The sequence below is a fragment of the Haliotis cracherodii genome, unplaced genomic scaffold (assembly GCF_022045235.1).
Source record: "Haliotis cracherodii isolate W230 unplaced genomic scaffold, xgHalCrac1.p SCAF_15, whole genome shotgun sequence".
In the NCBI taxonomy this organism is placed as follows: domain Eukaryota; kingdom Metazoa; phylum Mollusca; class Gastropoda; order Lepetellida; family Haliotidae; genus Haliotis; species Haliotis cracherodii.
This window is the reverse complement of record NW_027266270.1, coordinates 33,376,683-33,396,920: the sequence shown is the minus strand read 5'-3', so window position 1 is coordinate 33,396,920 and position 20,238 is coordinate 33,376,683. Positions and strand designations below refer to the sequence as shown.

The following is a 20,238-nucleotide window of genomic DNA, read 5'->3' as shown; positions in this document are numbered from 1 at the left end:
TTATACTGCCTACTGAAAACTTACGTATAAACAGAAAAGAATTGTTTGTTCATTATGTTAAGTTGTAAGGCTGGATTTATTAAGACTGCACACAGAGCAACATGTTCAAATGTCTTGAAAAACAAGAACCAGAAGTGTTTTATGGTTGTTTTTTATCACCTACTAACCAGGACTTTTTCACAGAAATATACTTTAACCATAAAAAAGGAATAACCAAATGTAAAAAATATTACCGTACCTAAAATAACAAAAAGGATACTCTTTATCAAAAACATTTCAGGAAGAGAATATATGGATGTCAACTCTTTATAATGAGGTTGACATCCATATATTCTCTTCCTTATGTGTATAACTTCTAAATGCCTTTCAAAGACCAGAAAACATTTTCTTTCTTTCCTTGCAGTATTCCTGTCAGTTGTCACACATGTTTTTTACCTCCCACTCTGTTTCCTTGTTAGGCACTCAAGTAGACCTGGGGGGTGGTCGATGGCCTAATGGTTAGTGCCTCTCCTCATACAGTTGGTCCTGGGTTCACGTCCTGACATGGGTACAGTTTGTCCTCCATGGGCATGGCATAGTTGTATGGCAGCGTTATCTCACCCTCTCAACCTAGGCAGGTTTAACAATTTGATAGTATGTTTCTCACATTGTGTGACTATGACATTTTCAAAAGCAACGATGTTTTAGATCCTAATTTAACACTTTTCAACTGTACTATGTGTATCTCAGATTTCATTATGTTGAAGCACTGGATTAAATCCTGTGTGGTGTTTGTTTGCATATGTTTGGGTGATTTTCAGGAAATATTGACATTTTGGGACCAACGTTTAGAATATGCCAAAGTGTTGCTCCAGCACTGTTCACTAACACCTCACTCTGAAAGTGCTGATTCTGCACATATTTCCATCACTTACTCTCAGGCCCTAAAGCACAATTTACTGGCAGTGCTGAAAAATTACATTGGTTTCACAAACAGGGACACGAGTCAAGCAGGACCCATACAGTGTTAAAAGACTTTTTTTTATCAGAACCAAACTTCCTTCCCATCATTTGAAGTCTTTTGCATCCGGCAGGAAGATGTAAAGTATTGTGAAGAATATTTAGGAGATTGGCAAATGAACTATTGTCATCTTTATACACAAATCTTTTGTCCTCAATTATCCCAAACTTTCCTAAAATGGCAGTGAGAAAACAGTATTTTTTAGTATGAACATATCGTCTGTGTTCAAGTTAGTTCAAGCCAGTTACCTCTATAAAATCACCACAGCTAGTCAACACTGTACTGGGAGACCAGCTGGCCTGGTCATCAAGGCGCCACAATTTGCTGTGAGAGTGGCGTCCTTTTCAACTAGATTTCGATGGCCATGGGTTCAAATCCCAAATGAACCTGAATCTGATTCTTGTTGTGTCGGCCTCATACCTGTACTCCTGGTTTCCCTTGCACATAAAACATGCTGAAACTGAAATACTATTGGTTAAAGTGTTACACCACTTAAAACTATACTAAAAACATACTGATATTGCTTTGTAAAGTGGGAATATATTTGGTATCACATTGATTAATGTCTGTTTACCTCTCAGTTTGCTAACAAGCTTTATTCATACTGTACAATATCATACTCACCATGTCTGATGTTTCTTTGTATTATCTTGCTTATGTTCAGCTTTAAATGTCATGTGATGTGAGCTTTGAATAATGTTACATATGATCATTGCTCTTTTAAAGGTTGGGCCTGTTGAATTTTTCTCTGTAGGTAAGTTTGTCCCAAGACTGTTGCATTATGGTATAAGTGCTATAACTCTGGTGAAGGTTGTCATGACTACTATATCATCTCTGATTTGTTCATAAAATTTGAAGAATGTCATGTTGGCATAATTGAAATTTTTGTTTGTGAAACATTTTCTGTATAGCATGTGGTCCTTGTCTAATAAGTAAAATATTTTAGATATGTCTCACAATCTGTTCCTATCGACGCTAGTCAAACAATGGTCAAATAAGCCAGCAATACCATTTCACAAGATCAGGACAATCTGTTGCTTCCATTGCCAATTTTCATGACTGTCCGACAAATTACAATAACGATGCAAATAAAATGATGATAGTTTCATTGTGTGTAGAATAAACATCAAATGTTTGGTAATCATAAGTGTCTGATTATGTCTGATGTTATTGTGTGACAATATGTTTCATATTGTAAAGCCCTCGTTACACTATCAAAAACTTTGATAAAAACGTTTTTGATAGCGTAACATGCTGTCAAAAACTTTGACCAAGTTTTTGACAGACTTTGATGGAACAGAAACCGATACAATTTCTTGTCAAACTTTGATCAAACTTTGATGACGTTGATTTGATTTAGCCAATCAGAATGCAAGGAACATTTACCCCTTTTCAACCGGAGGTGGGTAGAGTCAAGTCAAAATGAGCCAACTATTTTGGACTGACGAGATGTTGGCAGAAATAATTGATTTGGTTCAGCCATTTTCGGGACCAAATATTCCTTTGCCTACCCTGACGCCGCTTTTTTTAACATGGCAATACACAAAATACATATCACAACAGCAAAACATTCTTCGTCAGTTGCATCCATCTTGGCAAGATAATTCCTGCCAAAACTTTGATGGCCTGTCAAGAACTTTGATGAGTGTAAACAGCCCAACTTGGACCATGAAACTTGGTCAAAGTTTTCTTTGACCAAGTTTTTTATCAAAGTTTTTGATAGTGTGACAGGGGCTTAAAGGGGGCTTAAGTCTTGTATGATGATTTGATAGCGTAACACCATAGCCCTCATTAGTATGATCTGTAAAGGTATGTTATCAATGCTTGTATCATCTTGTCAGTTTGAGGGTGGAAGACTTAAGCCTAGAATGTTCAACACACTTTCAGCAAATTCAAATTCAGATGTTGAGAAAACGACCCCTATATAGGAACTTTGATTCATAATAAACTGTTAGAAACAGTTACCATGGTTACAAATTTAAATGTACAAACTTTTTTCAACAATCGTTAGTCACATTAAATTCAGATTAACTGATTGTATGGTCGGGGCATGTGTGTATATATGATTTTCGCTTTGTTAATATTTCAGCCCATGTGTTTTCATCATGTTTTGCAGTTTCTCGACACTCTCCCAGTGAGCGTGATAAGTAGCAGCTGATAAGGAGATCATAGATATTGTCATACTGTCAGTGCTCATAATACAGCCAAAGTGTTATTCTAAGATTGGTGGCCAGCTTTAGTTATCTCTTTTGTAAATTCACCTTTTCCAAATGATTGATCTCAGGGCTCAGAGATTTATCTTGGCATTCTCTGAGGCCCCACGTCAACAGCAATTGTCAGTAATAATTCCCAAATAGAAATTAGAATTTTCTGAAATTCAGGTTATTAATATGATAACTTATGTTTTAGTTGGCTTGTATTTATTGATAACAAGTTCAGTGATGAGTAAGGGGCATGGGGGGCCCTGTTGTCTAAGGAGCCGTGATTCGCTGTGCAGAGTTGCGTCCCTTGAGCACGCCAGAAACCTATGATTGTGGGTTTCAATCCCGGTTCGCCGTGATTATGTTTCTAGGTTTGTCAGCACCATACCCGTGCTTGAGGGTTTCACTGAAGTGGGCTTTCCTCCCACATTAAGCTGACACGCTGTGATATAACTGGAATACTGTTAAAAACGGCGTTAAACCCAACTCACTCAATGATGAGAAACAAGCTTTGTGCTTACTTTTACAATACATCATTCAATACAACAATATTCCTGCATTTTTAGGAAATAAAGTCTGTTTGAACAAAAACAAATTTGGGCCAATTAACTTGCCAAGGGCACATTTGATGTCCTAGATAAAATCGCTGGCTGGCTGTAGTTTCAGATGAGTACTGTGGTTGAAGTATCTGCTCCACCGTTGAAGCCTTTAGGTCTTAGTGAGCACATAATGTCAATTATTCAACAAAGAAAAATTGTAGTTTGTGTTTGGTTTGATTTGGTTCAATATCTCGAGGGCCTCTAGGGTAGAATTGCAGGCAAATGTTCATCTGTGTTTACTGCTGCCACCACTCAGGGAGCAACCATTTCATTTTCAGAAAGGGAAAAAATAATCAAGCCCATTTTTCGGAAAATATATTAGAGATGCTTCACATTGTAGGAAAACAAATAATGGTCTCTTTTCTTGCAGACAAGTGTCCAAAGAATACAGTTGGTTATTGATATATATTTGATAAAATATATAATTGAGTACCTTATTCTGTTGGAAAAAATAATTTAGTTGTGACACATTAAACACAAGGTAATACTGATCTCAAACCAACCCCTCCCCGAAAAAAAAATGAAATGGTTGCCCCCTCATCCTTTGTGTTAGTTTAGTAGTCAGGGTAAACTGACTCCAGGGTCTAAGGCACTGCAGAGATGGGTCCCTTAGCTTCGATGATGCATCTTGTGGGTTTGAATCTGAAATGTTCCCAGTAATAAACCTTGGTCTGGGTTTTCACAAAAGGGGTAAATGTCCATGACCTGTACCTCTTTGGGCTTCCTCTCACATTTTTCTGCTGGTGTGATAAAACAGAATATTGTTCAGAGTGACGTTAAACTAGTCTCATTCAAAGCCAGTATGTCCTAGATCCCTTGAGGCTGTACTTAAGAATGTAGCCACGATTGGCTGCATTACTGCTGATATGGCTTTAACAATATTTATTCTCGCTCACCAATGTTCATGTACATTTATGAAATGTGTATATATTGTGTCCACACACAGGAATCCAGCTTACCATGTGCTGTGCAGAATTGTCTCCCTTAGCTTTGCCAGGATCAGCTGGATGCTGTTCAAATCCCAGATTATGATCCTTGGTTTTTCAGCGCCATAAACCTGGGTTACCATGGCTACCATGGTTACCTTAGAGTGGAAAGTGTCTGTGACATGCATCACTTTGGGCTGTGTCTGAATACATTTAGAATGGCGTAGAAAATCTAACTACGGTAACTCGCTTACTCCAACCTACGCAGTTTAATCAGATTACTGTATTTGACTTGATGGTTTGCTCAATGTATAGTCAACGGGGGACATGTTAAACTGATACCTTAATTAACCATCACTACAATATATTTCCAAATAAAATAGTCAGTTATAAAAATCATATCTTGTATTAATGGTTTAATGAAATACATTTGTTTTGCTTTTCAAAGTCAAGTGACATGTAACTGATTCATTAGCAAGCATTAGTAGCCCTTTTTCTGCATTTTTTCATATGACAATAGTTAATCTGTAATGGCTGGCGTGTGGTGCCCTCCACATATGGGTGTTCTTTAACTTGTTTCGAGTAGTATATGATCCTTGGTCTAACATTTCAGCAGGTGTTACAGGGTTCTTCAGTGAGGTCAAGGTCATATGTAGATATTTCCAAAAGACATGGAAGTTCAAAATATATGAAAATATAGAATGGATGGTGCTTAACTATTTTGCAGGTGTATGATTGTACTTCTTTAATCATAGCTGATGCTGAAAGGTTAACATTATTTCAAATAGCTTCATAGACAATGCACATGAACATTACAGTGTTCTCTATGAAAAGAAATGAATTGACACATCTCATTAAATGAGATCTTTGTTCTCTATTGCTGTACATAGTGGTAGCAAGCACTAAAATCCAATTTTAATATGTTTAATAATTGACTGGCAAGAAAAAATGTATGATCCAAACATTATTCTATTATGTTTTACTGCATGCTAAGTCTGATTCAGTTCTACATCTTTAAAAGTTTGTTTCCGTTCATTATTTGCATATTTTGATGCAGCCTGTCCCAAAACCCATCACCGCCATATAAATTGATTCAGGAAAGGCTGTCAGATTGTGAAGCCTTGGAGTGGCGTTTTAATTTCATTTAGTACAATTGTGAATTGGAGTGGCTGGGAAAGAAAATAACTGAAAATAAAATTTTGCCTATTGCTGTCATGCCTACTCACTTTGTACAACATAATATGGGTGCTGGTTGAGATGGAATTACTTGTAATTCATCATATAAAGAGTGTCCTGGGTTTTGGTCATGGGGAATTGACGTCTCAGTCTTTATCATGTTTTCTAAATCATATATTCAATTTATCCACTTCTCAATGGAAGATCAAATCTGCTTATTTCTTTTATGACTTTTAGCAGGTATTTCACACTTCAGAAAACTATCTTAAGAATACTTGTTTTGTACTGATGTTTTGCCAAAACAATATCTTTCTTTTATTATGTAAAAATATTCTACAATAATTGAAAGTGAAATTCTTTCTTTAATGTATTCTTTTTATATTTTTCCAGTATTTTGTTCTGACCAGGGTATTGATCATGTTGATCTTCAGAATCATTTCCTCCCAGCCTTGTTAGGTCTAAGTTATGTTCTGTTTTAAAGCAGTGTTAATGAAAATCAGATCTTTGCTCTGATATGATACTTCACTGTCAAGATCCCAGAACACCTCCATTGAAGGTCATGTAGGTGAAATTTCTAATGAGCCAATCAGTGTCGAGGCTTCTAAGTTCTCGTTACGAGTGAGGTAAGCATTCAGAACTGCATATCTAACTTCACTATCTCCAAAACCAATATGATCAAGGAAAAATTTCTGAATCAAGGCAGAAAGGAAGTAAAGCTGAATTGTTTTAGAAAGCTGACTCCCCATTGCCTCAAGAACTCACACACTTTGATTGGACAGTCAACATCCACTGAGGCTTCACCTGCTACACCTTCTATGATAGTGTCGTCAGATCGTGACGCAGGCAGGTATCATATCAGAGTAGACTATATATTTATAATGAGATTGTGTTTAAAGAAAAAGACTATAAAAGGCTTGGCTCTGACACGGATGTGTGGATCAGAGCGAGGAGGAGGATTAATTGTTTTCATTTTAGCTTTCAGTTGACCATTACATGTAAATAGGATTACTGTTGTATATTTGTTTCGCCCTATAGAATGTGTCCTCATCCTGTTTGGTGCATTAAAGAATATAATCAAAGATGGGAGTGTTGAGTTGCTTTTGTGAAGCGAGTGCTGGCAATATTGTGAGCGACTTTCTTCCATTGCAAAGTTTGGTGTTCACTGATCATTCTGATGTTTCCCATTCAAAGTCACTTTGAACCCTGTTCTCATACTACATGCAAGGTCTGCTGACCCTCAGATGCACCTGCAGCTACTTCGTAAGACAACATGGCCTCTTGCCGCTCTGGAGCAACGTCTTCAAAAATGGATGAACTCTCTCTTGGACCAACTTCTTCAGACATAGATCACCACTTGTGTCTCTCTGGGCACATCTTGAGATACAGATGCCCTGACTCGCAGCTTACTTATGGCCCCAGTGAGCAATCTGCCAGCTATATTACAGTAGCCTGTGCAAGGGACTAGGCTAGGACTATAACGGACTGAAAACATCAACAATGATCCGTTTCATCAGGATGCAATGACAAGCAATCAGTCCAGCCATTGTGACTGCAACCTTATATCCACTGTATTATATCTTCATTTTATTATAAAGGGCAGTTGGTTAGCCTAATGGTTAAAGCGTTCGCTCCTTGTGCCAAAGACCCGGGTTCGATTCCCGACATGGGTACAATGTGTGAAGCCCATTTGTGGTGTCCCCGCCATGATATTGCTGGAATACTGCTAAAAGCGGCGTAAAACCTCAATCAATTATTTTATCATAAATGCCACGGACCCAATCGCCATCATAACTTTGAAAGTTAGGTCATCAATGGACTTGCACAAGTCTCTAAGGCAACGATTATTATTTTAAATCATAATTCCTAGATTATGTAAATATAAAGTTGTCTCTATAAAAGACTGGCGACTGTCTACTTATCTAGACTTGCCTATTGTAAGGATAGAATTACTACACATCCATGGAGTTATCATTCAGTACAGACTTGAAGCAATCTAGGTCATCACCTCCATTGTTCCTATTTACGACTTGGCATAGAATTCCCCTCACTTGTGAGAGTGACTTGACTGGATGGCTATTTTTAGCATTGTGACATTCAAATGTGGCTCATCACAAACTTGGGCACGGATTGCGTCCATGGGTTCTTACTCGCTCAGCATGCTCACTTATTGAAGTAAAAGGCGACTAACGGGATCGGGTGGTCAGGCTCGCTGACTTGGTTGATGCATGTCATCGATTCCAATTGCGTAGATCGATGCTCATCATGTCAGTCACTGGATTGTCTGGTCCAGACTTGGTTATTTACAGACCGCCGTCATATAGTTGGAATATTGCTTAGTGCGGCGTTAGACAACAAACAAAACAAACAAACAAACACTTATTGAAGAACATGTCCAGGAGGCAATCAGTATTCAAAATAGAACATTTATTAAAAGATAAACAGTCCTTAAAAAATGGAATGTATTGAAAAGAACCTGAAGTACTTGCTGAAAACATTATTCTACATATACAGAGTCTCTATCATCAGGAAGTACAGATGAACCATGCTGTCTTGAAGTCTTGAGGACTATCTGGAGTTCGACACATCTGACCTCATTACATCTGACTGTGACATTTGACAGCAGAAAGAAATGTACCACATTGGTGTACAATTTGAATAAAGTGCACAGACGCTTCAATGTAGATATGACAAATGTTTCTGTTTCTAACTTGTATTAAGTTGTCCTTTCCAAAACTTTAACTCTGGACTTTAAATTGAGTTGGAGATAACCAGGAATTTAACACATTGGGGTTAAAATAGTGACAAATATAGTAAGCGTTTGCCAGGACCAGGGTGTGAGTTCGACACATCCCGGGATTCAACACACTTGAGTTCAAGACAACCAGGTTTGACTGTACTTGAATCCTGTTGTAAAAATATATATAGCTTCAATGTCATGAAACTATAATATAATATAATAAGATGCATCATGGGATATCTTACCCTGCATTATGACACATGATGATATCCAACCACCACGACATTCACTCACTCACTCACTATATGAACAGCATTATGTTCCACTCATTCAACATAAGATCAGCTCAACCACTCACCCATCCAACAAAGAGACATGAATACTAGAAACTGCTGTGTTGCAACAGAACAACTGATTTGTGAGTAACCTACTATGTGTTAAAGGTTGTCAGTAGTGTGGATGGATGCTCATGATGTCAATCACTGGATTGTCTGGTCCAGACTTGATTGTTAAAAGACCACTGTCACAAAAGAACACACCCAAAAAAGATGTCCGCGGGTCAGTAAGCTGAGTATTTAACATAGGTATTTTAAAATTCTAGATGAGCTTTCTTATTACGCAACTGAAGGATTTTAGAGTGCATTTTATTGTACAGGTCGCAATTACTTGGTATTAACTTTTTATTATTATTGACTTTATACAATAGTTCATAAAAAATGTTCATCAATAGGAAAAAAATAATATCCTTCATATTTTAGCATAACTGACTGATATAAAAGATTTAACGTGCGCTTTCGGACTGTAGCGTATTTCGTATTTAGCATAATAACGAGCACCTTTATGTACCTCCCTCAATTCTAATCTGAAGCCATATTCCATTGATGACATACAGTCCTATGACCTAACACAAGTTTGGGTGACAGCATCGTTTTGCTGTAAGCTGTACATGACCTGTCCAAAAATTTGAATTAATTTAATTTTTTGATTGGTATATATATATATAAGTGTTATATTTGACTTTAAGACTATGAATCATGTCTTCATTCCTTACTTCACGATAGGCTAACTTCAAACATGTCCAAAAATGACTCCTGATACACGGCAGTTCGAGCTTTGAACACAAAATCATACCAGCAGACACCCTTAATCATACACTCTGTATGCAACACAATCTCACACTTAAACATCTGAAAAACAAGCCTAGGTCTCCGTCCCCACTTCACTCAAGAGTTGCACACATCACATACCGGTAAAACAAAGTCTACTAGTGTGGGTATTAAGGAAGGGCCCCCACACCCCTCAAGAGTTGCACACATCATATAAAACATCACACCCCTCGCGAGGTCCACATCTCACATAAAACAAAGTCTACCAGCGTGGGGACCAAGGCAGGGCCCCAACACCCCTCAAGAGTTGCACACATCATAAAACATCACACTCCTCGTGAGGTCAACATCTCACATAAAACTAACCCTACCAGCGGGGGTACCAAGGCAGGGCCCCCACACCCCTCAAGAGTTGCACACATCATAAAACATCACACTCCTCGTGAGGTCAACATCTCACATAAAACTAACCCTACCAGCGCGGGTACCAAGGCAGGGCCCCCACACCCCTCAAGAGTTGCACACATCATATAAAACATCACACTCCTCGTGAGGTCAACATCTCACATAAAACTAACCCTACCAGCGCGGGTACCAAGGCAGGGCCCCCACACCCCTCAAGAGTTGCACACATCACATAAAACATCACACTCCTCGTGAGGTCAACATCTCACATAAAACTAACCCTACCAGCGCGGGTACCAAGGCAGGGCCCCCACACCCCTCAAGAGTTGCACACATCACATAAAACATCACACTCCTCGTGAGGTCAACATCTCACATAAAACAAAGTCTACCAGCGCGGGTACCAAGGCAGGGCCCCCACAACCCTCCAGCATTGCACACATCACATAAAACATCACACTCCTCAGGAGGTCCACATCTCACATAAAACAAACTCTACCAGCGTGGGTACCAAGGCAGGGCCCCCACACCCCTCCAGCATTGCACACATCACATAAAACATCACACCCCTCACGAGGTCCACATCACATAAAACAAAGTCTACCAACTTGGGTACCAAGAAAGGCCCCCACAACCCTCCAGCATTGCACACATCACATAAAACATCACACCCCCGCGACGTCCACATCTCACATAAAACAAAGTCTACCAACTTGGGTACCAAGAAAGGCCCCCACACCCCTCCAGCATTGCACACATCACATAAAACATCACACCCCCGCGACGTCCACATCTCACATAAAACAAACTCTACCAGCGTGGGTACTGAGGCAGAGCGCCCCACATCCACTGCCTGATCTTGTTCGCTTCTGTTGTGTTGCTGTAATCCACGGAGTCAGCATTCCATATCCCAACACCGCGTAGGCCAAGTGCCTCGGCCATGTGACTCTTGAAGGCGATACTCTCCGGGTCGTCATAGTGGTACTGGTACATGATCCCAGTGGACGGATCCTAGGGTAGAACATCACAGATGAAATTCAATGCTGACAATTGCACATGCACCATGACAAATGTAGTGATAGCTGCAGTAACCATATCTCTTTGTTGTTCCCCTTAACGATTTCAATTTTGACAATATATACTCATATTTCAAGGCAAGTGTCTTTGAATTGTTTGTTTGCATATTGTTTAGTGCCACACTCAGCAATATTCCAGCTATATGACGTCAGTCTGTAAGTAATCGAGACTGGACCTGACAATCCAGCAATAGACATCATGAGCAATTGGGATAGGATGACATGCATCAACAAAGTCAGTGAGCCTGACCACCCTATCCCGTTAGTTACCCCTTTATGGCAAGCATAGTCGCCTTTTAAATCAAGCATAGTCGCCTTTTACGGCAAGCATAGTCGCCTCTTAAGGCAAGCATAGTCGCCTCTTACAGCAAGCATAGTTGCCTCTTACGACAAGCATAGTCGCCTCTTACGACTAGCATAGTCGCCTCTGATGACAAACATAGTTGCCTCTTAGGACAAGCACAGATTTTTGTAAGTGCATCATGTTGCACTTGTCTTTAGACAGATGCATGCACTTCACTGAAGTATATAAAGTGCAAATTGTAGCAACTGAGGCAACTAGATGACCCATGTCCCCTCAACAATTATAGGGTGGTTGAGTGGTCAAGAGTTTAAGCGTTAGCTTGTCGAGCCAAGGTCCAGGTTTGATGCCCCACATGACTGTTGAGGCAAGGCGAGGTGGGGCAACGTTAATGTCAAGATTATTGAACTTATATAGCAATGTGCAATAATGAATTTGACCATGCGGGCGTGCGTGTCTGTGTCTATATCTGTGTGTGTCTGTGTCTGCTTGCACTAGTCCGGACTAATGCTGGTCAGTGACACATCCCTTGCTCAGTTTCGTGAGGAATTACTAAACACTCTTAGGACAAAATGGCCTTGAAATTAATCCTATGTCAAACTTATATCCATAAAAATAAACTAAACTAATTTATAAACAGTTGGAATCACCACCGAACTAGGTTGACACCTAACTTTGAAAAATAGTAATTATAGTTCTACTTCTTTTTGTCTGGAAGCACCTTTTACCTTTATATTAAATGCCTTTTCCTTTTGGAGGAAGACAATGCACATATAAATCCTACCAATAAAAAAACGTCGATAATATCATTGCCCAAACTCCTGAATTTTGGCTGTCATAACACTATAAAAAATCTTCACATTTAACTATCCGCAATTAGTTGTGCAAGTAATAGTATCTTGTTGCCCAAGACTGTACATTATAGGTGGAAAACGATGTATACATATCTAAACCATACCTGAGATAACTGTGTATATGTACCTTGTAATTGAAGTGTGGTGTTCGAGTTACATTGTCCCAGATCCTAATGGCCCCGGAGCTCTGTAGGAGGGGGTAGACTATGCTGAAGTCTCGCTGTGTGCCTGCAGCGTCACTACAGTTCACCCCTCGGAATGGAACATGCTTGATGAAACACTTGTCATCCTGAAGAAAAATATGTTGATGCTGTAAGTGAGTTATCTGCTTTTTTGGTTGGTTGGTCAGGTGGTCTCAGTTTCCCCGAAATATAATATAAACCGCTGGAAATACAACAAAAGAAGAACAAAATCTTCTACTAAATTTTTTTAGATCTGTTTCTTAACTTCAGCTTCATTGACGATTATTTGTTTGTTTTGCTTGTTTGCTCAGCAATATTCCATCTGTATGAAGGCAGTCTGAAAATAATCATGTCTCAACCAAACGCTTGAGAGTTTGATTTTAACTGACTATTAAAGTCCAGTTTCCACTCTTGCCGAACTAGGCCGGTAATAAGGAGTTACGTTTTGGCTGGGCTAACGAGTCTATGCATAGTCCAATCAAAATTGCGCACCGAAATCAAAATCCGGTTTGTAAAATGTCGTGCAGATTTCTGTCGATTGCAGGATTTGCAAAGCATGTGCACTGCTAACTCGTTGTTAACATATATTTTCGAAGTCTTTTCATGTTTTTAATCAAGGTGCTCACGTGATTTGATGCACTTCGCTATTTAAGACCCGTTTTATCACAATATAGATCTTGATTATCAATCAGATCATTTTGACTGGGCGCCACCATTTTGTTTGAAACAAATGCAAGTGATACGAGAGGTGGAATCTGATTGGTCCATAGGAGAGGCTTTGAAGGAACAACTCGTAATAACCACTGGTGGCGCTACGGTCGAGCCCAGGAATTCCAGCCTAGTTCGGCAAGGGTGGAAACTGGACTTTTATAGTCAGTTAACTCCCTTGCCTCGGGAAGATGGAGACCTTCATCACTTCAGGCTTTCCTCCCACATTAAGCTGACATGCCGTGATACAACTGTGATACTGTTAAAAGCGGTGTTAAACCCACCTCACTCACTCACTAACACTATCGGTGCCCTCGTCAACCAACAACAAGAAGACACACAGGAGATGAGAAAGTAGAAAACACTTTCAGGACAACACGATCTTGAAAACAATTCTATGTCAAATTTGTCTCCATAAAAATGATTAAAATCTTCACCTGTGCAAAACCGTGACAAACATCAGTTCTCATTCTTCTGCTTCAGAAACAAACCTCATTTAAGTTAAGTTAAACATGCTTCAAAGAAAATGACAACAAATTAAACCATCAAAATCTCCAAAGAATCGCATACAATGAAAGGACCTAAGAAAATAATGAATAGTTCAGTTCAATACATCCTTGTACTTTAAGTGCGTTGTTGTCTGGAAGCCCTGATTACCTGTGTAAGCTGAAGACACGGGTAGCGGTAGCCATACCATGGCATCCCGAGAACCAGGCGTGATGCAGGGATCTCCTCAAATTTCAGGAAACCCTGTAAACCTGAAACACAAGCAGTTGAAAATACAAACTGCAGGCACTAGTGGTGTAGGGGAGGTAACTCTGTTGGGTAACTCTTCACGTGGGAGATGCGAACATGAATGGAACTTCACGTGCGATGTAACACATGTGCTCGCCAAGGTCAGCCATCTTTTAATGCTATGCACAACCAACAACTGTCATACGACGGATACAACACAAACGATGTTTGTCATGGGTATGCATGCATTATTTTGAAAGTCTGTGACTACCCAATTTTACTCAAAGAGTCGGGTAGCATAGTGGTTAAAGAGTTTGCTTGTCATGTTGAAGACACGGAATCCATTCCCTATGTGTGAACCCCATTTCTGGTGTCCCCCCAGCCAACCCCACACCTCCCTATGTCCTACTGCTGGAATAATGTTAAAAGCGGGGTAAAACCATATTCACTCACTACTCAAGTCATAATAAGGCTTGCTGTCATTTGTGGTCAAGTAACTGACTCAAGCATATCGTGTCTCTTCTGCATCTGATATTAATCCAGCAGCCCTACATGATGTAAATCAATCCACCTCTCTGACCTGTGACCTTTGTCACCCTCCCGGCATCATTGCTGTCACCAATGGGCAAGCGGCCATTACAAAAATCTTAAAATTTGGCTTCTAATCCTAAATGTAGTGACATGTATGTTTTTGTGTATGTCTTTGGGATACCATTCTAATAAAATGAGAAATGGTTTATATTGTTATTACAAATTTACTTTTGTTTGTTTAATCAGACTGCAGACTAACGGAAAAGCAGCCATTTTCCCTTTGCCTTCTCACTTCTCATTAGTTGATAGTTGAAATAAAGTAGAAATTAAAAATGACAAACAAACAAATAATTCAGCTGGGGTAAGAGTATTCGGCATCATGGCAGTCATCATTTGATTGTAAACATATCAGTCAATCGGTTGCAAGTTCAACTCCGAGCATGGTTGTGGCCGACCAGCACAATTGGGTGTTGTGACTGGTGGTGACTGGTAGAATAGAGAACTATGCAAACAGACTATCACTGTGAGGAGCTTGGCCAAACCAGACAAAGGGAGATAACTCTAATAATCCCAAATTGCTGTCACCATCTTCATTTGTATCAATTTTTGCCATGATTATGATGCTTGGGCTCACTATCATCATAATACCCCTGTTAATGTTTCACCAGAGTGGAACACGTCTATGACCTTCATGGCTTTGGGCTTTCCTCACACATCAAGCTCACACACTGTGGCATAACAGAAATAATGTTTGAAGCAATGATAAATCCCAACTCACTCACTCATCTATCTTCACCTGCAGCTCACCTGTCAGTGTTTTCTGATAGCCGGAGTTGGCCTTGGCAATACATTCTCCCTGAATCTGGCTTTGTTCATCATAAGACATGACAAATAGAAAGTCGGTGTACTGGGCAAGGCCTTTGTAGTCATAGCAACGCTGGTCGATGCATGCCGGGCTCCATGCCACGTCCACTGTTACCTGGCAACAAAGCCTTCATCTTAATTATTTGACGAAGGCAGGTTGGTGAAGAGATGCTAATTATTCTTCTGTCAGTTACATATAGGGAATCTCACCTGAGTGTCTTCTCATATAAAATATATTAACACAAGTTGATAAAAGTTTAAAATAAAACATGGAGGCTTTTTGATATATTTGATGTCAAAAGACGAGAGTGTCATCCAAAATCATTCTTCAAACTTTTTCAGTTTGTAAACAGTAATAACCAGGGCCTTGTTCCACAAAGCCATTTTAGCGCTAAGGTGATTGTAACTCCCATGCTTTAACACTGGCTTACGGTAGTCGTAGCGCTACGATCACATTGTGGAACAGTGCCCCGTGTCTTGAGTGGAAAAAGTACAGCTAACCAGTTTCAGTGGCAGAGATTAGTGATGTCATTTGAATGTGATGTCATGGTAACTGATGATGTCACAATGGTCTGCAAAGCATTGTGATGTAATTTTATTCCACTGATATCTCCCAGAGCACTTGATCTCCCTCTCCTGTGGAAGCTAGTTTTGGATAAGTCTGACTAACTCAGCACCATGTTTCACAAAGAAATATTGAGATGAGTGTCAGAATGCGAATAATATAGTGGTTGGAAAGGTAAAATCATTCCAGCGTTAATTGTTCACAAGTGTTGTATACACCATGTTCCTCCATCGCCCATGAGTAAATTTGGGTTACCTTGAAGAGTGATCACTACATTTAACAAGGCTCCAGGACCTGTGAAGATCCGGGTTAGAATAGGTCTTCAGCAACCCACGCTTGTCATAAGAGGTGCTAACGGGACCGGGTGGTCAGGCTCACTGACTTGGTTGATGCATGTCAGCGCATACCAATTGTGTGGATAGATGTTCATGATGTCAATCACTGGATTGTCTGGTCCAGACTCGATTACCCGGGTATTTACAGACTTACAACTATCTTGCTGACTACGAAAGTCCAGTTTCCACCCTTGCCAAACTAGGCTGAAATTATGGAGTTCTAGTTTGGCTGGACAAACAAGTATATGCATAGTCCAATCAAAATCATGTAACAAAACAGATATCTGGTTCATAAACTATATGATTTCAGTCAATTGCAGGATTTTGCAGGATCATAACATGATTTGATGCACTATGCAAAATAAGACGATATAGATTTGGATTATTGATCAGATTGTCTTGACTGTGTGCCGCCATTTTGTTTGAAGCAAATGCAAGTGGTACAAGGTGGAATCTGATTGGTCACTAGGAGGGACACAGAAGGGACATAACTTGTAATAGCCACTGGTGGCACTACAATGGAACCCACATATTACAGCCTATTTCGGCAAGGGTGGAAACTGGATGTTTATAGTCAGTTAATGCCCTTGCCTCAGGAAGATGATCAACAAAAAGCAATAGCTCAATTTTATGCATCATTCACTACAGTAGAGTTCATGTATGTATGATGCCAGCACTTGATCTGTAAAGAAATAAATGTACACAAGCTGAAAAGGCTATGTTGGGTAAATCCTCTTATAACTAGCAGTAGACATGGTGTGCTGGGGACCTATGCCTGGGCCTCTACGGGTCTTGGACTGTTTAAGAAGCAATACCTGTGAGTATGGCAAGGCTGATTTGAAGGCTTGGTACGTCTCATTGACAAGGCTGGTGTAGCCATCACGGACGTCCACCTGGTCCTTGCGTATAGGACTCTCGAAGTCGATGTTGATGCCGTCTAGGTAGTTGTCTCGGACAGTGGCCAGCTGCTGACTGACCCATGCTTGTCTCTTGCTGGCGTTGGTCAGGTCTGCGGTTGGGTAGTTGGCTGTCAACATAACCAAACAAATCAATATCACAGTGATTTACTGTAAATTAATGCGTCTCAAAAAGAATGCGACCTCTGGTCCCATTACTAAAAATGTGACTCAACATGAATGAGACACCCCCCTCCTCAAGCATCAGTGGAATAATATAAAGGAAATGTCTTCTGTCAGGTTTACAGGAGAATCCTCACCTAAATACAACCTTAGGTCCTCAGATCTATGTGTGGCGTCAGCAAGAACCAACACCAGATTTCAACGAGCTTGACTCCTGCAACTTGGCATATGAACCAGGATTTGTTGGTTGTTTTACGCCGCACTCTGCACTATTCCAGCTATATGAAGGCGGTCTGTAAATAATGGATTCTGGACCACACAATCCAGTGATTGACATCATGAGCATCGATAAACGCAATTGGGATACGATGACATGTATCAACCAAGACAACCAGCCTGACCACCCGATCCTGTTAGTCACCTTTTACTGCAAGCATGGGTGGCTGAAGACCTATTCTATACCTGATCTTCACGGGTCTTTTAAATCATGAAATAATATGGTACTGGCCTCGCAAGTTAAACTTAAGAAGAGCAGCTACGAACCTATGATGACGACTCTGGCATTCCGCTGGTGGGCGAAGCACATGAGGTCTGGGCTGACATAGCCCACCATGACCACGGTGGTGGCCCTTGTCCAGTCGAACCTGCTCCAGCTGCCAGCCTTGTCATGCAGGGAAAACATGAACACCTGAAACAATGTTTGTTGTTGTTGTTTAACCGCACTCAGTGGGATGACAGCGGCCTGTCAGTAAGAAAGTCTGGACCAGACAATCCAGGGATTGACATAATGAGCATCGATCTATACGCAAGGAAAGCCTGCAACACAGCTGTCGCTTTATGAATTCAAAACATGACGAATCAAGAGGAAAAAGAGTTGAGCAAAAATTCCCTGAACGTTTCCGGAGGCCCCCTGGCGTTATTTAGTGGGACCGCCGAAGTTGCTGCAGACACACAGTAACAATTTAGAGTTGAATCAACTCACCTCTTTACGCGTGTTGTTAGTGATCGGTTTACACCATTTCTCGTCGCTGCATGGACACCTGCTGCTGACTGTCGACATCAACATGAACGACACCACGGCATAGATAACACGACGTCCCATCGTCTCAGATTCTAGTTCCTGAGTGAGAGCACTTTCCTTCCCGTACCGCTGAAAATATTGACACGTGATCTAGTGTAAACACTTGTCATGTGACTTGGGTCAGCTGACTGGATATGCAGGTATTATTTACACACATTAAGGTTGTGGCCTGTAATTTTAATCTCTCGCTATAACACACGAAGATAATTTTTTCAATTTACACTTTCTACAATTCAAATAAGAAAGACAATTTGAACGGGTCCTGGGCACAGGTCATGTTTTACTGACAATGTCAATAATACATGAGTTTTTCTCACGTGTGTAATAATTTAGCGTGTTCTTATCGTTTTTCACAGTTAACCGTTTTATTTTGAATAGGACAACGATCAACAGGCGTAGAATATCACCAGTAATCCACACAAATAGCATATTCTGTCTTCTTTATTTCATGTAATGAACACTTTTCGAAAGATGAATGGACAGTGTTTTAACGCTTTATATGACGTCAGGGCATCTGTTGAAACAGCCGAAACCGTAGCAGAAATGCCGTCTGGGTTTTTTTGTATAGAGAGGGGGTGGTTGGGTAGCCTTGTGGTTATAAGGTTCGCTCCTCACACTGGTTAAAGGTTCGAGTCCCCACATGGGTGGATACAGCTTTTTTGAAAAGGGGTGGTGGTTGTGTGTGTGTGTGTGTGCACACAATTAAGATCTATTTATTGTCAAAAAATAAAAAAAGATGGGGGGGGGGGGGGGAGATTGATGCGCATCCCCGCACCCCCATCTGTATCCGCCCATGGGTGTTGTGTTTAAAGACCATTTCTCGTGTCCTCCGCAGTGATATATAATGCTGGAATATTGCTAAAAGCGGCGTAAAACCATACTCACTCACTCTACACAGAGGGGTGTTTGACATATCGTCAAAAACATTGCATATATTCCTTGCTGTGTCAACATCCGACTTATTGAATGCGTGGGTTTCATGTGGTTAAAAGGTTCGCTCGTCATAAAGGCCAAGGTTCCAGTCCCCACATGGGCTCACGTACTCGGGTCTTATGTAATTAGTACCCACACACTCCTCAGCATAACCTGTCTCACAGTCCCTGAACAATATTATTTTCCCTTCCACCCAAACCTTACTGTAATGCAACAAATAGACCTAAAGCAAGTCTAGATTTTCCACGGGTTCAGAATAAATCTCATTATCTTATTAACTGTGTTTGCTCCATTTGTCCATTGCTAATCACCTATCAGCACCAATTATCTCTTGGCTTCCCTTTGTTCCCCCTTTGTTAACTTATTACTTTTCTGGTTCTTGCAGGAACATATATATGTTCTGTTGTATAGCATTTATTCACCCGATGAAGGAGTAAGTATTACTTCGAAACTTTGTGTTACGAGTACTAAGAATAAAGAAGTTGACATCCATAAATTCTCTTCCGTATGATTTGCGGTGTGTGGAAACTTCACAGACATATTGAATTTGTATTCTGAACTGAACTGGTAAAATAAACAGCTTTTGATTAACAATATATGCATTACTGACCGTGACAAACGGCATAATGTTAAAGTGTTGCCAGATCCGCCCTGGTCTTTGTATCATCCTCGATTATACTGTACATAATATCTCCGTTCTATAACGATAAATACCCTTGACCCATTCGCTACCATTGCTTTAAGCTCAATATCGACCCAATCAAATTGCACCACTCATTGGCGAGAGCATTTCTGTGCAACGTTAAATGGAGATGGTGACGTCACTTCCGAAACAAAGCCTCTT

At 40.3% G+C, this 20,238-nt stretch overlaps 1 protein-coding gene across 1 annotated transcript; it reads right to left on the bottom strand.

Moving 5' to 3' along the window:
- Positions 1 to 10,859: 10,859 nt before the first annotated feature.
- Positions 10,860 to 18,536, bottom strand: LOC139462065 (di-N-acetylchitobiase-like). Its single transcript, XM_071243568.1, has 7 exons — positions 18,363 to 18,536; positions 17,924 to 18,068; positions 17,117 to 17,328; positions 15,345 to 15,516; positions 13,929 to 14,029; positions 12,509 to 12,670; positions 10,860 to 11,161 (listed from the first exon to the last, which is right to left on the bottom strand). The coding sequence occupies exons 1-7, from the start codon at positions 18,480 to 18,482 to the stop codon at positions 10,961 to 10,963; spliced, it is 1,113 nt and encodes a 370-aa protein (XP_071099669.1). The 5' UTR covers positions 18,483 to 18,536; the 3' UTR covers positions 10,860 to 10,960.
- Between the last annotated feature and the right edge of the window lie 1,702 nt (positions 18,537 to 20,238).

What these genes read in the sequence shown, in the direction of transcription:
- LOC139462065 (XM_071243568.1), bottom strand. Translation starts at nt 18,482, where the DNA reads ATGGGACGTCGTGTTATCTATGCCGTGGTGTCGTTCATGTTGATGTCG. An exon ending in TGCCAGAGTCGTCATCATAG is followed by an intron (nt 17,329 to 17,923) that starts GTTCGTAGCTGC and finishes TTATGTTGACAG; the next exon opens with CCAACTACCCAACCGCAGAC. An exon ending in CTATCAGAAAACACTGACAG is followed by an intron (nt 14,030 to 15,344) that starts GTGAGCTGCAGG and finishes CTTGTGTTTCAG; the next exon opens with GTTTACAGGGTTTCCTGAAA.